Source organism: Lissotriton vulgaris, chromosome 4_1, assembly GCF_964263255.1.
Source record: "Lissotriton vulgaris chromosome 4_1, aLisVul1.2, whole genome shotgun sequence".
NCBI lineage: Eukaryota > Metazoa > Chordata > Amphibia > Caudata > Salamandridae > Lissotriton > Lissotriton vulgaris.
In genome coordinates, this window is record NC_141691.1 from 236,878,328 (window position 1) to 236,899,121 (window position 20,794).

The 20,794-nt window shown below is 39.9% G+C and overlaps 1 protein-coding gene across 1 annotated transcript in view; it reads left to right on the top strand.

The window, feature by feature from the left end:
* NRK (Nik related kinase) overlaps positions 1-20,794 on the top strand; it is an 895,726-nt gene that overhangs the window by 116,310 nt on the left and 758,622 nt on the right. The window contains exon 2 of the mRNA XM_086918574.1: positions 1,183-1,248. Within this exon, the coding sequence (XP_086774700.1) occupies positions 1,183-1,248 (66 nt within the window). The remainder of the gene's footprint in view (positions 1-1,182; positions 1,249-20,794) is intronic.

Sequence of the window (20,794 nt, forward strand, 5' to 3'; positions counted from 1 at the left end):
GCATGCACACCTGAATTCGGTATTTTACCACCCAATAGGATTGGGTGGTAAAATACCGACTCTTAAGGGCCTGTGGCACTCTTAGGAGTGTCACCTACATATGGATTTACCGAATCGGTAAATATACCGATTCGGTATTTTACCGATTCTGTAAATTTACCGATTCGGTAAATTTACAGAATCGGTGAAATATAGGCCTCCTACATCAGAAAACCCTAATACCGGTCAGTAACGGCCGAATTCGGCCGTTACCGACCGGTATTAGGGCTCCTACATCTGGCCCCCTGTTTGTTATCTCCATCCAAATGCGGCTCTTGGTTGCATTTTCTTTTAAATATAAGGGATTAAGTAAGACCTGCAATACAGTATAAGGATATTGCAAGTGGCCAGGGAGTTCCATGGCCAGTTTGAAGATTGAATTCCTTCATTAGGTCTTGGAACTCCTAGGAGACTTGCAATATTCTTATAATGTACACCAGGGGTACCTTATTCCTTATAAAGGTGGCCACATCATAACCCCTCCCACAAATCACTTTTATCCCTGATGTGGTTCTCTTTCATATAAAAGAGATAGAATCTTTGTAAACATGAAGAACACAATTAGAGCCTCCAGTGCAATATTAAACACTTCGAAAAGCAGTGTGATTTTTGTTGCAAATAGATATTAGAATCAGTTTCACACAAGGAAGATTTAAAAATATATATATATATACTTCATAATGCATAGAAACAAGCAGAAGGATTTCGTTTTTCCTATAAATGGAACAAAAAATGTCATCATAAATATCTCCTTCAGCTTTTCATTATTCATCTAGATAAACAGAGCAGAAGAAGGAAAAAACATGTTTTGTTTCATTTTTTTAAGTGCAGCTTTAATTATCCTCTGTGACCTGCCTTTTCTCTCAGCTGCTGGCTCTGACAGCGAGCATTGTGACATCAGAACTCAACTGTAATAAGTTGTTACAGTTGAGCGCCTACATAATTTCGTTATTACAAGTGACTACGCGCATCACAAGTCATCTATAAAATGAAAATTAGAGACTTGCTTTTATACAAGCATGACAGGCTCCTATGTATTCTAGCTCTATAGCATCTATGAATCTAACAACTAACTTTCTAGAGTGAAAAAAGGAATCTAATTTGCATAGTGCTTCAACTTCAAGTACCTGTTTTACCTTTCAGGACCCTGCAGGAATATTTGAGCTGGTGGAAGTGGTCGGAAATGGGACATATGGACAAGTCTATAAGGTGTGTATGACATTACTAAGAATTAAGCAGCCAGTGTCTCTTTAACATTCATATGGTGCATTGAACACACAAATCCAAACCAATTATTTTGAATAAGGCTAACAGCACATACAGATATTTTTATTTCAATGTGATAGGGTAGGAGGGAGTGTTCATGAAGCATGATATTATAGTGCATGTAGTGTTTAACAAGAAGTATGTGTAATAATCGTAAGAGTGACACTGATGTGTTATAGACTGCTTTTGCTAATTTATAAAATGGCCATTTGTGCATCTAATGGTGCCAGTGTAGACTGTAGGTATTTTCTTCTTAAACATGGTCCTCATTATTACAATTATTCACTGTATGGTCACCTTCTGTTGGGTGGATGAGGTATGCTAACTAGCTCCTATTTTGCAGAATCCATGTGTAATACTTTCTGGTATGTTTATTATTGCATCCACATTTATTTGCTTTGCCTCAAGCCAATTTAAGGGAATTGAGTACACCCCCCTCCCCCACTTACTAGCAAAAGGCAGATGCTGTTTCTCAGTATTATTGTCAAGAGTATAATGAATCTGTTGTCATGGGAAATGTAAATGTTATAGGTGGGTGTCAACATTCATAGGACTTAGAACTCCTAAATCTGGAAGATGGTGGTGTAGGTGTGCACAACTTGGATAATATTTAGCTACTATCCTCTTTGAGTTCAAAGAATAACTTCTTGAAATGTCTCATACATTTTAACCAATGGTTATTATATGTTCACTTAATTCATGAATATTGTAGGTATGTTTTCTTTTGTTAGGGATATATCCATACTGATATAAAATGAAAACCAGAAAGGAAAGGAAATATTTTTCTAGCTATCAGGTGAATGAAATAGATACATATAGGTAACTGTGTGATAGAAAAGAAGGATTCCTTTAATAATATTCTGCAACCCTATGGCTACCTCCTCTTCTATCTCATTCACCACTCCCAAAGCTCTCCTCTCCATCAATCATCTCAACATTCCACAATTCTTCTCCTTGCTTTCCTCTCATTTGTTTGTTTCATGTTCATTGTCAGACCGTCAATCGCTTTTGCTGTTACATTTGGAAAGTGCACAGTAAAAAAGTGGGCTATTAGCTGGAAAGTATGTGAGTCCTTCTTAAGTTATAAGTCTGCAACCTTCTGTTTACTGGGAAACAAGTACCCCTGTAGAGCACTTAGCTCTCTCAGGGTAGCAAGGCAGAGCAGTCAAAGGCCTATTCCTGTTAGCAGGCATGCAACAAAAAAAACAACCAATAAATCAGGTCCAGTCAGTGCTGTTACTTAATACAAAATGAAAAGTACTTTATTTGACTACATTTGTACACTACTCAATATTTCAAATATATACATGATGGCAGAAGGAAATACCTGTATTGACACCCTCCTAATAGTTTCCACCATTAGGGTGTCCTGAATCCTTTAGCCACAATACCCCACATATACAATATACAATATAATGGGGTATGGTTATCAGAGTGTCGCCACATTTATAAAAGCAGAAATATGTCTTAATAAAAAATTCAGTATAATTAAAATTATTTAGGGTGCTGCAATCTTAGAATGGAATTAATTAATAGCTGTATTAACTCACAGCATAGGGCAAGTTGTGTTTTGCTCGTGGTGGTGTGCTCCAGCCATCAAGGTTGGTTTCTTCAGGCCTGCTGGCCTCTACATTTTGCAATTCTTGGGAAGTCTGAATATTACGGTTCTCACCTCCTCGTACCAGACAAGTCTCCTATCAGGACACTCAATGATCCTGGGCCTGGGCCCTTCATCGGCAATATCCACAGGCCCCAAGGTAGCGTGCCTTCCTTACTTGCCCTTTCCAGTCCAATGGCCTCCTTTGGCCACTTGCAGAGCACCTGGGTGGGTGGAAGTCAGGACCTCCCATCTTCTGGAGGTCACACATCTGTAGGACCAGATCACAAAGACTGAGTGGAATCCTCAGGATCCTGCCCCTACACCTCCCCCAGCAGGTCCACCCGTCTACTGTGTCTGAGAGGCTCCATGGGAGCCAACACTATTGGACCCTGACAGACAAAGCCTAGCCCTAACTGTCAACTGGTGTCAGAAGTCCTTGAATCTAGCCTTATTTTAGGCGTCAGGTATCTTCTCCCTTCCAGCTGGGAATTCCTACTGGTGTCACTTCTCTCAGGTTCAGCCAACTCTCTAAAGCGCTCTTTCTTGTTCAAGGGATTTTAAGTGGGGGTGGAAGGTTCTAGATAGAAGGCATGTTTGCCCAATCCCAGTGTAACATCTCACTTCACTCCTGCTACACCTATCTTGCACAACATTTTAGGAATTTCCCAGATGAGGTTGTTAAGGGGTCTGTTGAATGATCTTCACCGAGAGTGTAAGTCCTGTTCTAAAATGCTCCACCTGCCAAGTCTCTTTCCTCCAAAACATCAGAGGGGAGGCCCTCCTGTGACTGGATATAAATATAGGCTACCCTCCATTGTTTTTTTGGGGTTGGGCCTTCCCAGTGCAGCTGCAGTGAAAATAATAATTAACACAAGCAGATTCCAGCCTCTCATCTCCCAAGAGCAGGCCTAACTACTGCTAAAGGCTCTATTATTGGTGGAGGCCTTTGATCCACCAGCTTGTTGGCAGAGTATCTGACTTGGCCCAGCAGTGTGATCCCCAAAGGTCAAAATCTAATTAGGAATTGAGTCAGAGAAAAATGATACACCTTGAAGTGCCATAAAGAGTGAAAATATGTGGACATTAATGTTAGATTTAGAGTTGGTATCCTGACTTTCCATCGGATTGGAGAGCCCCACTCTTCTCTAGGCCTATCCAAAGCGAAACTGTGCTTTGGTGCTGATTTCACCCATTGTGTTTAATAAGCACTCTACATACTTCAGTAAAGCACTACAAATGTATATACTCATGATATTAATGCCCATTCATAAGACCTACACCAGTTAGCACCAATCCTTGAAGTGTCTCTTCTGCAACAGCCTACCTGTGTACAGATAACCTACTGAGCTGGATGGTAATTCCATTTGCTCTGCCTGAACATGTGTGTAAATGTCTGAGAGCGCAAGTTCAAGTGCTTCAACCATGAGCCACTTACCCAAGATGTCCACAAGCAGAACTTGTTTTAGGAGGTAGACATTGGTGGATAGCACACTCAACACATTTTGACAACGTTTGAAGTGAGGTAGCGAGACTCCCTCGCAGCAGAAGTTCATGAACCAGGTAGTCCAAAAAGCAAAATATCTAGGGGGATTAAAGTGGGATGGAATGCATTTCTCACATGCAGGTCTACCTCCCAGCGCCCATGCTCTATATAAAACTGTTATTGTTAGAAATTGGTTCTCTAGTTTGTAGTGGTTTTCACCCTGTCCAAGATGGGACCCTCACTGTAGTCAGGGTTAGTAAGGTACACCTTGAGAATAACAAATGATCACACCCATGTTAGCTTGGCAAGAGCAGTCAGGCTTATCCCCAGAGGCAATGCATAAAGTATTTGTACATACATACACACACACAGTAACACAATGAAAACACCACAAAAGTACTCCACACCAGTTTATAAGAATAGCCAACATTTATCTGAATAAAACAAGACCAAAACGAAAAAAATCCAAAATACACAACTCAAGATACACATTTTTCAATATTAAATGCAGTTCTAGCGCTTAAAAACACAACAACTCTGGCTTTGGCTATAACGACAAGCATGACGGAGTCGAATACAAAGATTTGGGGCCAACCGTGATGGAGACGCGGGCCAGCTATGGAGTCGTACTGATACCAGTTACAATAATTTGGAACTGATGCCAAAACAAAGATGTTGCAAGGTGCCGGGGAGGTCAGTCATCACCGAGGGTGGTGCTGTATCTGTTCTTTACGGTTAATGCACTTCTTTGGCACGTCGGTGCTTGGAATGGTGCATTGTACAATGGAGGTGAAACATCAATGAAGCAACGAGGCATCGATTCCGAGAGGCGGTGCAGAGTCATTGAGCTGTTGACACTAAAGACGTTGCAAGGCACAGGGGAGGTGATGCAGCAGTGATTATGCTGGCAGTGTGGGGATTATGAAGTGTCGTGGGTAAAGCCACGAGGTGTCAGTTTTGCAGTGTCAATGTCCCACCACTGGGCCATTGGGGCGGCAGCAGAGTCAGAGTCTGAGTTGTGCGCCACGGAATTCAGTAACGCAGTACTCAGAACTCCTTCTGAGGCAGTTTTTTGGAGAAGCTTCAGCGGCATTGGGGACTGCATTGCAAGTCTCGTGTTGCGTTGAGCGGGGACCATGGCTCCACTGCAGGGGGCTGCATGGTGTCAAAGATCAGCACAGTTTCCAAAATCACACTCAAAGTTGATGTATCGGTTTCTTCTTGATTAGCGCAGCAAACTCATTTCAAAGGGCCCATAACTGGGACTGGCACCACTTGGCAGTAAAGGGCTCTCAGCAGAGGAGCCCAGGTGCTGCAGGTGAAGTATTTGATGGGCCTGAGAATTCCAATAGGAGGCAAGCTCAACTCAAGTCCTTGGAGAATCTTCGAAAGCAAGATGTCGAGAGCAAAGTCCACTCCTCACACTTCCAGGACAGAAGCAGCAGGCAGCAAGCCAGCACAAAAAAGCAAGCAGAAAATTGGCAGCGCCTCCTGTAAGCAACACTGCTTTTCTTCCTGGCAGAATGTTGTCAATCCAAAAGTGTTCTGAGTATATGGTGTCAGAGGTAAAATACGTATCCCCAATTCAGCCTTTGGAGTACACAAACTTCAAAGAATGGTCTTTGTAGTGCACAAGGCCCTGCCCTTTCTGGACCTGGCTTCAGGAACCCTACAGGGGAATAGGTAGCTCTTTGTGTGGAGACAGGCACATCCCTATTCTGGTGCAAGTGTCAACTCCTCCCACCACTTTAGCTCAGGAAGCCCATCGGTCTGGGGATGGGCCATCAGGATACGCATGGCACACCTCAGCTCCCTTTGTTTGTGACTGTCTAGGGTGAATACACAAGAGCCCAACTGTCACCCTGACCAAGATGTGTATTCAGAGGTAGGCAGAGGCACAAATGGTAAGCAAGAAAATGCCAAATTTCTCAAAGTGCCATTTTCAGACCTGCAATTTAAAATCCAACTTCACTAAAAGATGAGTCCAAAGACACCAAACTCCAATTTTCTAGCTGTTCCCAATTGGAAGATACACTTGTAAGATGTTACAAGACAGTTCCAATGCTAACCTTTAGGAAAGATAAGCCTTGCTGTAGTGAAAAATAAATTCAGCTGTTTTTCACTACCAGGACATGTAAAACACCAGCATACTTGTCCTACCTTTTAAATACACTGCATCCTACCATTGGGCTACCTAGGGTCTACCTTCGGTGGTCCTTACATGTAAAGGGGAAGGTTTGGGCCTGGCAAGTAGGTGAACTTACCAGGTAGTTTAAAACTACACACACAGGCTCTGCAGTGGCAGGCCTGAGGCATGTTTTCAGGGCTGCTCATGTGGGTGGCACGATCAGTGCTGGAGACCCACCAGTAGCATTTGATTATAGGCCCTGTGCAGACAAAGTGCACTATACTAGGGACTTAGTAGTAAATCAAATAGGCCAATCCTGGAGAATCCAAAAACCCGACCCAAAGCAATTTATAACACCGGAGTCCTGCTTATAAAACAACAATATGTCCTACTGCTTCCTAATATGTACTTTTTGAAACCGCTTTCTTAAGACTCAGGTGCAGTAGCACTTTCCTTCCAATCATGCAGACTGCATTGGCACCAGGGCTGCGAAGTTAACACTTAATTAGGCTCGTAACTTCACATTGTATGCCACTTGTAGCAACCTGGTGTGTCCTTATTTTACACGCCAGAAGCTAGAGGCAGTGCAATTAAAAAGCTGCTGCCAGTGAGTATGCCTAAGGAAGCAAATATGAATGGTGCGCCAACGGGATGAAGGTGTGCAACACCTCTCATCCCTCTCTAACACTAAGCAGGGCGCCACATGTGTCAGAATCATTTGGAAGGCACGAGATGACGTGGTTCATATCCACACTCTGAAGAGATCTATACAGTGCAGATGGTATTGGATGAGTGGCAGCCGGAAGATTGGCCTGTGGTTATATCTAACACTTTTGCAGTCATAAACCATGTGCCTTGCTTTTCAACAAAGGATTTTTTTTAATCCTTATATATATTTCAATAGAGTACATTTTTGAATAGTCTTCTGCAGCAGGGCTTTGAAAAAAGGTAAGAAGTGGACAAGAAATCCCTGTGTACATTGCACTTTGGGCAGACACCGTGTGTTTTGAAGATAACAGGCCCTGACTGTCATGGCGAGTGCACATTGAAGAGCAGTGGCAGGGACGCAAACGATGACTGAGTCTGAAGCAGTCACTCGTGAAGGCTAAATTTAGGTAAAGCTGAGGTAGGTGTAAGACAGCACCCGAGGAAATGAATAGAATTCAAAGAGCTCTTGGGGAACCAAACGAGATACAGTGAGCTATCCATAAATCTAAAACAGCCACATGAAGAGAAATGTTTGGGAGTCCTGAAAGGCCAGCTTTTATGAAAGAAAAAAGAAATCAAGGCATGTCGATCTTTTTAAGTAAATGATGAGAAATTCTTTAATTACCAGTGCCTGGAATTGAATCCAAAAACACGAGTAGGGTCGAACAGTGTCCGCATCCCTTCGCCTTGAGAAATATGGCACCAAGGAATCAGAAAACACGCAGTGGTTGTTTTTCTTGCATTTTATAAATTCGGTGTATGAAATAGCACAAGCTGATTTCTAATAAGTAGTGAAACACTGTACTGGAAACATTTCATTGCAGCAGGAACAACTGCACCATAAGGTGCTTTACTGAAAACAGTTATTGTGAAGGTGTGGGGGGGGGGCTCTCTGTGTATGTGCGTGTGTGGGTGTGCGTGTGGGTGTGGGTGTGCGTGGGTACGTGCGTGTGTGTATGTGGGGTCTAGAAGTGTGGAGCTGATAAAAGATTACAGAATCCATTATGTGATGGGGAAGGAACATGGAAATGGAAATGTGAAATTACGACAACGGTAGATTCAACATTGTACAATTACAAACTTTCGTGATAAATATTTAGCTACTTTACGTTACCTACAATTGTAAATTAATTCTCAGGAAAATAAAATCATCTTCCTAAATTCAGAAGCTCATGTTGCAAACCTTCCGTGGCTTGCAACCTAACAGTAGACCACTAAACCATTTCTCCTAATGTTTTTTTAGGAGCAGAAATGCATTATTTATAGAACGACTAGACATGCTATCAATAAATCCATTACAACGAAACTGAATCGTAAAGTAAATTCATGTCTAAAAGAGACATTCTATAACCTTTTTTAAAAATATTATTCACTAGTGGCCGACCTACATTCATGGGGGAATTGCTATTCGTTCCCCCTCAGCCACATCAGGATTATGCACCAGTTTGGAGTGCAGGATTATCTGCTTCCGCAGGACTTCAAGACCTTTTGCATCATTTTGCCTCGTGACTTCTTGCCTCACAATGTAATATAGTCTTTTGCACCAAATCCTCTATCATTTGGTACAAGAAACAGCAATCTCCAGCTCAGTGGCCACGGGCTGAAATGTGGAGCCAGAGCATGACGTTCCCACCCCAAACACCAGCTGCGAATGTGATGTTGAGTTGGGGTTATTTATAGAGTAATATTTTACCAAAGTCTGAAAGTTCTTGCATCTGTTCGTGAGAGGATGTGAAACAGGGAATTGAAAGGCTGTCAGATGTTTGACAACTTCTGCTCAGCTCAAACATGGCGATACTTTCAAAAGAAATATCTGTTTTTTTTCTCAAAAATGCTTTACTGGCAAGAGAACCTTTTGACCTCATGTCTGCCCTCCATAGTTAGTTAACAGTGTTTATTACCTAACCTGACAGGATATTATCTGAGCTATTGGTAGTTCTAATGACTATGTTTTGTAGAACCTGAAGTTCGTGGATAGTGAATTTTAGGAAGCCTACATAAAGTGCTTTACAAAAGAACTAGCAGCCCGTCCCGACCTTGTCCGGGAACAATCAGGCTTCCCCAACCCCCGCCTGCCCCGACATTGTCCAGCAGTTCAACTTCCTGAGCTGTGTTTGAGGTAAAACTAATGAGCGTGATTGTGGTAGTTTGGAGCCTTACATCACCCCGTCCCCCCGCCTGCCCCGACCCCCGCTGCCGTACCTCAGCTGCCGCTCCTCAGTCCACCGCTCCTCGACGCTCGTCACCGCTCATCCCCATGCCATGTCGCCGCTCCTGGACGCCGCTCCTCCCCATGCTCCTGATGTCAGCACGCAGGTCGCGGCCGGCACTACTTCGAGGGGACTACTTTTTTTATAATGTAAATTTTTTAAATATAACGTATTTTTTAACTTTATATAGCCTATGTCCATCTGCACACCCTGAGGATTCCAACGATGTATCGGGTGTGTGGATTGGCGCTGAGGTTCCCCAGTTTACCTGCCTCAAAGCCTCAAAGTTCTTCCTTTATAATAGTAGTATAGATTATATTAGTCTTGATGAAGTCATGCAGCACCGTTTGAAGATCTTGTTCAACCAGTAGTACATCAAATGACCTTATTGGATTCAAATGACCAAACTGTGGGGCATATTATCAACAACTAGCGATATTTAGCACTAAATGAGCTTAGCAATATTTTTTTTATCGCCGCGCATCGCCAGATTTTATCGCAGAGATAACGTGCTATTAGCAACATTTATCTCAAATGCGATAAAATGTCCGGTGATAGCGGCTCAATGCGTGAATATCACTGGAAATCCAGTGATATTCAGGCATTAAAGCCAATAGGGTCTTAACCTGAATATCCAACTCCCATTGGATATGCAGTTTAAGAAGTGGTCTGAGCAGGCGTTAGTTTTTGGCGATATTCGCGATTAGCACAAATTTTTTAATCGATGTGCCTGCGTTGATAATAGGCGATAGCGATGTTAGCGACTGCTTTCAGTGCCTAGCATGTTGGGTACGCCCACTTTGCATGTCATTAGCGATAAATATCGCTGACATGCAAATCGGGCCCCAAACCGCTCGCTATCGCCTACAAACTGTCGCTAACTACTGTTAGCGACAGCTTGCTAATAGGGCAATTAAATTATCTCCGCTTTAGCGGGAAAAAGTCCAGCTAAAGTGGTGATAAGGCCCTTGATTATATGCCCCTGTATTCCTATGGCCTCCAAAGAAAAATGGCAGCCATAAGTAAAAAAAATATTAAAAAACACTTTATAATTGACTGAATTGTTTAGTTTATTGGAGTGAATTTACTATATAAAGTTGAGAAGTCAATCCCTTAGTAAGACAGAACAAGTAAAATAAACTTTTTTAAAAAATAATAAAATGGCAGAGGCTTTAGAGACATTTTACTTCAGTTCCAGTCTTGTCTACACAGAGTGATCCAAATAGAGCTGTGCTTCTAAAACAGTTAAAAAGTCTAAGAAAGAACAGATGCAAAAAGTGCCCCAAAATGTTCGACCTTGTCTGCAGCTCCATCAGCAGCACTGAAATCATTGTACTAATGCGCCTTAAAATGAAAGACTCATGACAATCTGCCCATGTGGCCTCTGAATCTATTCACTTCCCGATGAGGAGGTGATTCAGTGCTCCAGTAATGTCCATGAGACAAATTCTTCAAGAAATATAGTACCTTGTATTGGCTTGAATAAAGTAGAGAAGGATGAGCACACCAAAATGAGGTACATCTTAGGGTCTTATTCTGTAATATGTTTTGTAATGCGACAAAAAGCTCTACAAATTACAAATCACAAACTACATACGGAGTTTTACAACTGTGCACTGCCCTATGCTTTTATGTACCGAATTCTCCCCCTCCACTGCAGAGCCTCCGAATATGTAAGTTTATGTTTTGTTATTAATTGTGAAAGTACTGAAGACAGTAGATGAGAAAAGGGACAGACTTACTACGAAAGGGAATGGGATTAGAGAGGAGTAAGAGGGGTTGAGGGAGTTTAGGGTGGGACGTCACTCACATATAAGTTCTCTTATTTAAAATGAGAGAATATCATTTACACTTAAAGATTTTCTTTGACGTTCCTCAAGTCGCCTAAGAAGTTCTGGTAAGTTACATGATCTACATTCATTAATGATGCAATGTTGATATGTGTTCCATTTGGAATGCAATTTCTTAAAAGATGTTTTTAGATTAAGGCTTGAATTACTGCTGATCCTGCTTTTTTCCTCAAACTGGCCATAGTTTTGATTCGACAGGGCTTCCCACACTCATGCGTGATATTCATTGGACAGTAATTTGAACTAAATTGCGATTGTCAGTTGCTAGGTCTGCCATTTTATACATTACTGCTGGCATGACATCTTTAACTGTAAAGGTTTCATCAGAAGGAATTTTCATCAGAAGGAATTGGAAAAGTCTAAGCATCCAATGAGCTATTATGAACTTGTAATGGCCTGACACAACAAATGGACTTGGCAAGATGATGGATTCATTGGTTGAGCTTGGGAGTTGTGCCATACATTTCAGGATTTTCTTCAGATGCAACAACATTGGATGTTTTACACACAATCTCTTATTTTTTCTTTTTCTTTTTAGAGTTTGACTTTCTCAAAGCAGTTTGAGGCCACCTGCAAGCTACCATAACTCTCCTTTAAGTCGATAATATCTAGCTTGTGAGCTCGGACGAGTTCTGCCAATTCCTAATTGTACAGAGGAGACGTGCCCACCATCAACTAGAAAGAAGAGAGTCAGGCATCAGCTGCAACAGTTGATGAATACCATATAGGTTTTAGAGCAGCGCCGAACTGGGAGCCAAAAGCAACCCTGGCAAATTTTGTTACACCAGCCCTCATACTGCATGTAATGAGTGAGTGCAGCGAGCATGCCTGACTACTGTAAGAGAAGTTTAGGTGGTTCTCCCCTCAAGAAATATATTCTGCAAGTACGGCACGTTTTACAACACATTTTTCATTGAAGGACCTTGTCCAAGCATTGGATTGATAGATTGAGATTAGAGACAAGGTGGCATGGCTCATAGAGTGAAGAGTTGGATTGGCGAAGAGTGGGCCGATGGATTAATTTAAAAATGTATGATGTTGCATTAACATTAATCTACATGAATCAATTTGTCTCAATGCACTGACCAAGGGTGGGCTCCCTGGTTTTCATTCTAGCTTCTCCATTTAAACATGAATGTCTCCAAACACTTCCACCACAAATCCTTGTGAAAATGCACTGCCTGGATGTATTCAACAGTGCACTGGTTTAGTACTTTAAAGAATTAAATTAAACACAAAACATTATAATCTGACCTGAAACGGGAGGGAGAAACAAATAACCATGTAGTGGCTGAATCGTACAAGACGAAATCAGTAAACATTAGCTAAAAGGGGATTTGGTGCTGCATCTTTAAGAAAATTAGAGTTTGGCTCAGAATAGGTAGAATGGAGTTCCAGTCTTTTTGAGGCTCTATTACCTTCATCCACCTTCGTGTTCTTATACAAAAGTGATGTTATGTTATGGGTTATTTTTTAACCCTGGGCGCAGTTCTACGCTAAGCTCGTGGAGCCTGCGTAGTTTGCTGTACTATGCACTACGCGAATTGCACGTGGCACAGTTAAAAAAAAATGTAGCAGGCATTTTTTGCTTGCTCGCGGTCCTCAACGTCAAGTTGGTGATCGCGAGCTAGCAAAATCAACATCCCGGCGAGACTTTTTCCTTGTTCGCGATCAGCAACATCAATTGCCGATCGCAAATGTGGAAAATAAACCTCCCGGTAAGATTCTCAATGCGGGGAGGTCAGGTTTCTCATTGCGAGTGGCTGCGTATTCTCGCGACCGCTCGCGATAAGAAACTACCAGTCTGCGCTGAGAAAGCTGCTGCTCGAGTACAAATCTACTTGAGCAGCAGAAAACGACCGCTTGCACTGTGCAAGATGTTGTTTGCAATGATTGCACAGTGCGGACAAGCATCCGGCACTGTGCAATCAGTGCGAACAGCATTTCCCTACCGCACTACGCAGTTCGCGTGGTTACGCGTAGTGTGCATAGTGCAAAGAGCACTTCACGTAGCTACGCGTAGCGCTACTACGCAAACTATGCCCATGCTTATTATTTATACAGCGCATGTTCACTAGAAGGTCTCTTGGCGCTAGTATAAGAGCTACCTAGGCAATTATACACTTTGAGTCACACATAGATCAAGAATATATAGCAGTAGACTACAGCTGGCTAAAACACAAGTATTTATTAATCAATTGACACAAATTAAAAGAGTTCATTTATATGACATAAAAATAGCAGTAAAAAATCACAATATATAATTGACATTCACATATTAACAATTAAACAAACAATAAAAAATTAATGTGGGTGGCATGAAAATTCAGTCTCTACGCGCGTTTCGGCGGCCAGCGCCTTCTTCCTGGAGCAGCCACACAATATCTGAAGGTGAAGATACATACAGAACATAAAATTATATCGATTCTAAATCACATAAAGAATATAACTAACTTTTAGACAATTTATTTAAAAAAAAGGAGTTGTAGTTTTTAGCAGCTGTAGGTTGATTGGAAAGGCAACAGAGTAAATCACAGTTGTCTTGTCATTTCCTTGCGAAAATTTAGTCTGTCTATTTAAAGAGGGAAAGGATTTATAAAAATATCTTTACAAATAGTGCTAGGATAGATGCCGTTACAAATAGTGCTAGGATAGATGCCGTTAATGGGCATTTCATATAAAGATTTTTTCTCTCCAAGCAATAAGTAATCAGAATGGCCGGTAGATTAAGTAACGGTTCCCTTGATTTAATGCATAAACATGCTCATATGTTTAAATAAGTTTATGGTATTTCCATATGGCATTGCAAAAAAGTTGTTAATCATGAATTAATCTGATACTTACTAATGGATAATTTTAGCATGAAGTTGTTTAAAATGAATTCTCATTTTCTTTTTAGAATCCTCTCGATGTCATATATGATAAAACTAAAGGTAAAAAAGGACAATGTCATAAATACTTATTAGTGTATTGGGATTGTTACCATTCATCAAAGGGAAGCGTCAATTTGCGATGTTTTTACCTGATTTTTTAGATGAATAGGTAGTTAGACCCGCCTGCCGGAACCCTTTAATGTGGATGGGTGCTTAATAAGGTTCGTTCTTGGATATTCTAGATTCCTAATCTTTGTCATAGTGGGGAGAGATAATAGAATTTGTTTATTATTTATCTTTTTTATGGAAGAAGGAGTTATGATTCTTTGGACGATCAAAATTATATGGTATCAAGATTAGCGGTATTAATCTTACTTACTAGAATTTATGTAGTTCTTTTAAGATCTTGTCATTAGGTTTGCTGTTTCTTTGATATATTTTTTGGTACAGTTCTGAAAACCTAAAGGAAGCACATCAAAATTATATTTAGAGATCCATTGTCTAATATTTAATATGTAATAATTACGTTTCTTCTGTTGTTACCTACTATCTTACCTAAAACGATGGTTACTTGTCTTTTTCAGGTCTCCTAGGACGTAAGGAGATTCTTAGTCCTCAGTGATGTAGAGATTAAGAAGTTAAAAGATCTCCCTGCCTAAAGTTTAGAAAACAGATAAAAAGGAGATCATGACTAGAGTATAATATACTCTTCCGACTTTAAACTAATCTATTTTTAGGGCTTGAAGTGGAAGTCTTACCTAACGATGGTCGGCAGGGCTCCCTATGTCCGGTGGCGGGTAGTACGTCTCGTTGAATGGCGAGCGCGGGAAAAAGTGGTAGTCAATTCCTTGTTACAAAGCGCTTTTATCTACGTTCACGTGATTTCTATAAATTACTCGCACCTGTTGTCTTTTTGCATTTCTTTTTCCTTTAGGCGCGAAGTTGCGGAGTTCTAAATCGAATGAAGCGGAGTTTAGTAATCTCACACTTGATTGGGTGTATACATATTCAGCCCTCGGGATTCGTTGCTCTGATGTGTGCGCAGTACGTTATTGGTTGAATTCTAGCAAAGCACTAGTGTGCGTTCCTATTCCGGATGTCAACAATATGACGTAGCGCATATTGAAAATAATGTATCTATCAAATTTGTTTGTTGTGTATGTAACATATGTGAACTAATAAGGGTTTGCAACACTCCGAGTGTGATTTTCGGTTATCTTTAGCGTGAAGTTGTGGAATTCTGAATCGGATGATGAAGAGTTTTGTAAACTCGTTCTTGATTAGATGTATACAGAATCGGCCCTCACGATTGGTTGCTCTGTTGTGTGTTGAGTACGGCATTAGTGGATATTAGTAAACTCTCAATCTGTGTTCCCATCCTGGATATCAACAGATCGACATAGCGCATTTTGGGAAACATCTGTTGAATGTGCTAGTTATGTATCTAGGTTATGTGAAATAATGAGGGTTGCAACAATAAAAGTGTGAAGCTAGACACTTTAACGTGGAATATATAGTCAACGTTTCACTAAAGTGGAACAACTTTCCTTTACAGTTAGCAAATTCATTCAGGGAAAGAAAACAATAGGATTATTCGTTTTTTTTTTTTTGTTTTTTTTTGTTTTTTTTTTAAACATAAAGATATTTATTGAAACCGTAGCGTTTAAGAGGAATTATTTCTTTCTCATTATTTATTATTTGAAATTAAAATTATAATTCGTTCGAGTATGGGCTTTTTTTTAAGGGAAGGACTAGAGCAATTAGTCTATAGGGGAGATTCCTACAGGGTCTCATGTCCAAATCAGATATTTAGGTGTGCAATACACTGTCTATTGCTCATGTAGACATATGTGTGTATGGCTGATAGTAGGGATATTTTATTTAAAGGATTGCGTGTTCCCACTGGATTTCGCTATTAAGGCCTTGTCTGAAAGAGTTAAAAACAAAAATCCAGAAAACTTCTCTTTTCTTTCGGATAGACATGCCTCCCTTTGTGTCTGGAACATGGATTTTCTCTAAAATCCTCCATTTAAAATCGTCAGCACTATGTCCTTTATCCAAAAAATGCTTGACCATTGGGCATGTAGTTTTTTTAGTTCTTATCGCCGAACGATGTTCGTTTAGGCGTGTTTGAATTGCTCTCGAGGTCTCACCTACGTATCCTTGGGGACACGGACATTGAATAAAGTAAACTACGTTGTTTGTTTTGCAGTTCCACATTTCTTTTGCTTTGGTTTTATGGCCATTATACTCGAATTCTTCACCTGACAAGATGTTGTAACATGAGTTGCATGATGAACATGGAAAAGTTCCTTTCAGTGGGTGGTTGGTCAAGATTGAACGTTGACTAGGGGTGGTATTTGTAGAACTCTTAGTAAATCTAGACTGAACAATAAATTCTTTTATATTTTTGTTTCTTTTGTGTGCAAAGATGGGTTTCATCAGTTTTTGGTCATTTGTACAGTTGCTGTTTAGTATGTGCCAATTAGAGTTTATGACATGCCTAAGGTTCATCATGCAACTCATGTTACAACATCTTGTCAGGTGAAGAATTCGAGTATAATGGCCATAAAACCAAAGCAAAAGAAATGTGGAACTGCAAAACAAACAACGTAGTTTACTTTATTCAATGTCCGTGTCCCCAAGGATACGTAGGTGAGACCTCGAGAGCAATTCAAACACGCCTAAACGAACATCGTTCGGCGATAAGAACTAAAAAAACTACATGCCCAATGGTCAAGCATTTTTTGGATAAAGGACATAGTGCTGACGATTTTAAATGGAGGATTTTAGAGAAAATCCATGTTCCAGACACAAAGGGAGGCATGTCTATCCGAAAGAAAAGAGAAGTTTTCTGGATTTTTGTTTTTAACTCTTTCAGACAAGGCCTTAATAGCGAAATCCCGTGGGAACACGCAATCCTTTAAATAAAATATCCCTACTATCAGCCATACACACATATGTCTACATGAGCAATAGACAGTGTATTGCACACCTAAATATCTGATTTGGACGTGAGACCCTGTAGGAATCTCCCCTATAGACTAATTGCTCTAGTCCTTCCCTTAAAAAAAAGCCCATACTCGAACGAATTATAATTTTAATTTCAAATAATAAATAATGAGAAAGAAATAATTCCTCTTAAACGCTACGGTTTCAATAAATATCTTTATGTTTTAAAAAAAAAAAACGAATAATCCCATTGTTTTCTTTCCCTGAATGAATTTGCTAACTGTAAAGGAAAGTTGTTCCACTTTAGTGAAACGTTGACTATATATTCCACGTTAAAGTGTCTAGCTTCACACTTTTATTGTTGCAACCCTCATTATTTCACATAACCTAGATACATAACTAGCACATTCAACAGATGTTTCCCAAAATGCGCTATGTCGATCTGTTGATATCCAGGATGAGAACACAGATTGAGAGTTTACTAATATCCACTAATGCCGTACTCAACACACAACAGAGCAACCAATCGTGAGGGCCGATTCTGTATACATCTAATCAAGAACGAGTTTACAAAACTCTTCATCATCCGATTCAGAATTCCACAACTTCACGCTAAAGATAACCGAAAATCACACTCGGAGTGTTGCAAACCCTTATTAGTTCACATATGTTACATACACAACAAACAAATTCGATAGATACATTATTTTCAATATGCGCTACGTCATATTGTTGACATCCGGAATAGGAACGCACACTAGTGCTTTGCTAGAATTCAACCAATAACGTACTGCGCACACATCAGAGCAACGAATCCCGAGGGCTGAATATGTATACACCCAATCAAGTGTGAGATTACTAAACTCCGCTTCATTCGATTTAGAACTCCGCAACTTCGCGCCTAAAGGAAAAAGAAATGCAAAAAGACAACAGGTGCGAGTAATTTATAGAAATCACGTGAACGTAGATAAAAGCGCTTTGTAACAAGGAATTGACTACCACTTTTTCCCGCGCTCGCCATTCAACGAGACGTACTACCCGCCACCGGACATAGGGAGCCCTGCCGACCATCGTTAGGTAAGACTTCCACTTCAAGCCCTAAAAATAGATTAGTTTAAAGTCGGAAGAGTATATTATACTCTAGTCATGATCTCCTTTTTATCTGTTTTCTAAACTTTAGGCAGGGAGATCTTTTAACTTCTTAATCTCTACATCACTGAGGACTAAGAATCTCCTTACGTCCTAGGAGACCTGAAAAAGACAAGTAACCATCGTTTTAGGTAAGATAGTAGGTAACAACAGAAGAAACGTAATTATTACATATTAAATATTAGACAATGGATCTCTAAATATAATTTTGATGTGCTTCCTTTAGGTTTTCAGAACTGTACCAAAAAATATATCAAAGAAACAGCAAACCTAATGACAAGATCTTAAAAGAACTACATAAATTCTAGTAAGTAAGATTAATACCGCTAATCTTGATACCATATAATTTTGATCGTCCAAAGAATCATAACTCCTTCTTCCATAAAAAAGATAAATATTAAATAAATTCTATTATCTCTCCCCACTATGACAAAGATTAGGAATCTAGAATATCCAAGAACGAACCTTATTAAGCACCCATCCACATTAAAGGGTTCCGGCAGGCGGGTCTAACTACCTATTCATCTAAAAAATCAGGTAAAAACATCGCAAATTGACGCTTCCCTTTGATGAATGGTAACAATCCCAATACACTAATAAGTATTTATGACATTGTCCTTTTTTACCTTTAGTTTTATCATATCTGACATCGAGAGGATTCTAAAAAGAAAATGAGAATTTATTTTAAACAACTTCATGCTAAAATTATCCATTAGTAAGTATCAGATTAATTCATGATTAACAACTTTTTTGCAATGCCCTATGGAAATACCATAAACTTATTTAAACATATGAGCATGTTTATGCATTAAATCAAGGGAACCGTTACTTAATCTACCGGCCATTCTGATTACTTATTGCTTGGAGGGAAAAAATCTTTATATGAAATGCCCATTAACGGCATCTATCCTAGCACTATTTGTAACGGCATCTATCCTAGCACTATTTGTAAAGATATTTTTATAAATCCTTTCCCTCTTTAAATAGACAGACTAAATTTTCGCAAGGAAATGACAAGACAACTGTGATTTACTCTGTTGCCTTTCCAATCAACCTACAGCTGCTAAAAACTACAACTCCTTTTTTTTAAATAAATTGTCTAAAAGTTAGTTATATTCTTTATGTGATTTAGAATCGATATAATTTTATGTTCTGTATGTATCTTCACCTTCAGATATTGTGTGGCTGCTCCAGGAAGAAGGCGCTGGCCGCCGAAACGCGCGTAGAGACTGAATTTTCATGCCACCCACCCTCATTTTTTATTGTTTGTTTAATTGTTAATATGTGAATGTCAATTATATATTGTGATTTTTTACTGCTATTTTTATGTCATATAAATGAACTCTTTTAATTTGTGTCAATTGATTAATAAATACTTGTGTTTTAGCCAGCTGTAGTCTACTGCTATATATTCTTGATCTATGTGTGACTCAAAGTGTATAATTGCCTAGGTTGTTACTTTTCAATTGTACTTATTTCCCTGACCTAGGAATTACAATATTCGTTAATTCAGGGGGTCCTTGTTACATACACCTTTGCTAGTATAAGAGCTGTCAACTGATTAGTTCTATATGCCTGAGAGAACAGCCAGGTTTTCAGAACTCTTCTAAAACTCATGTAGTTGTCTGCCAGTCAAATTGCAGTAGGCAATGACTTCCAGACATGAGGATCTTGAAGTGAGAAAGCAGAGCCCTCCTAGTCTCTTTCGTTTGAATCTTGGGATTGTGAGAAGATTCATTTGAGAAGAAGTAAGGCTGCGTTTTGGAAAATAGTTTTGGATTTTGGTTATTGTGAACTTAGGACATTTGTTATGGAGTGCTTTGTATATAATGCAGCCTGTTTTGAACATGGTACGTTGAGTCACTGGAAGCCAATGAAGTTCCTTCGTTAGCGGCTTGATGTGGCAGTGTCATATTTGTTGGAAAATAATTCTAGCTGCTTGGTTTTGCAACACCTGGAGTCTATATTTAAAAAATTTTGGGAGCCTCAAATATAAGGTGTTTCTGTAGTGTATTCTGGACAGGATTGATGCAATGACAATTTGGATTCTAGCCTCCATTGAAAAATATCTCCTGATTTTCCTAATTCTCCTAAGTTGTAGGAAACAGGAGGATGTCACCATGCCTATCTGAGATTTCATGGATAGGTTATTTTTAATCTGGACGCATCAGCTTTTTACAGAAGTCCTAGGGACAGGGGTTGAAGCCATATCTGTTGGCCAATAGGCGGGGTTTCAGTGGTTTACTTTATTATTGGTTACAACTATCTCCATTTTATCTGGGTTGAGCTTTAACTGATTGTTATTCATCCAGTCTCTGATGTAGATCATAGTGTTTTGAAAGAGCTCTCTCAATTCACGTGTCTCATCGATGGTGAAAATCAGTTGCATGTCATCGGCATAATTATATATTGTCATCTTTTTCTGCTAGAGGATGTTAAAAGGTGAGGGGATAGAGAGAAACCCTGTGGTTCTCTGCAGTTCACGTGGGCTAGAGATGAGCAGCATGGAGGGAGGCGAACAGACTGGGTTCGTTTT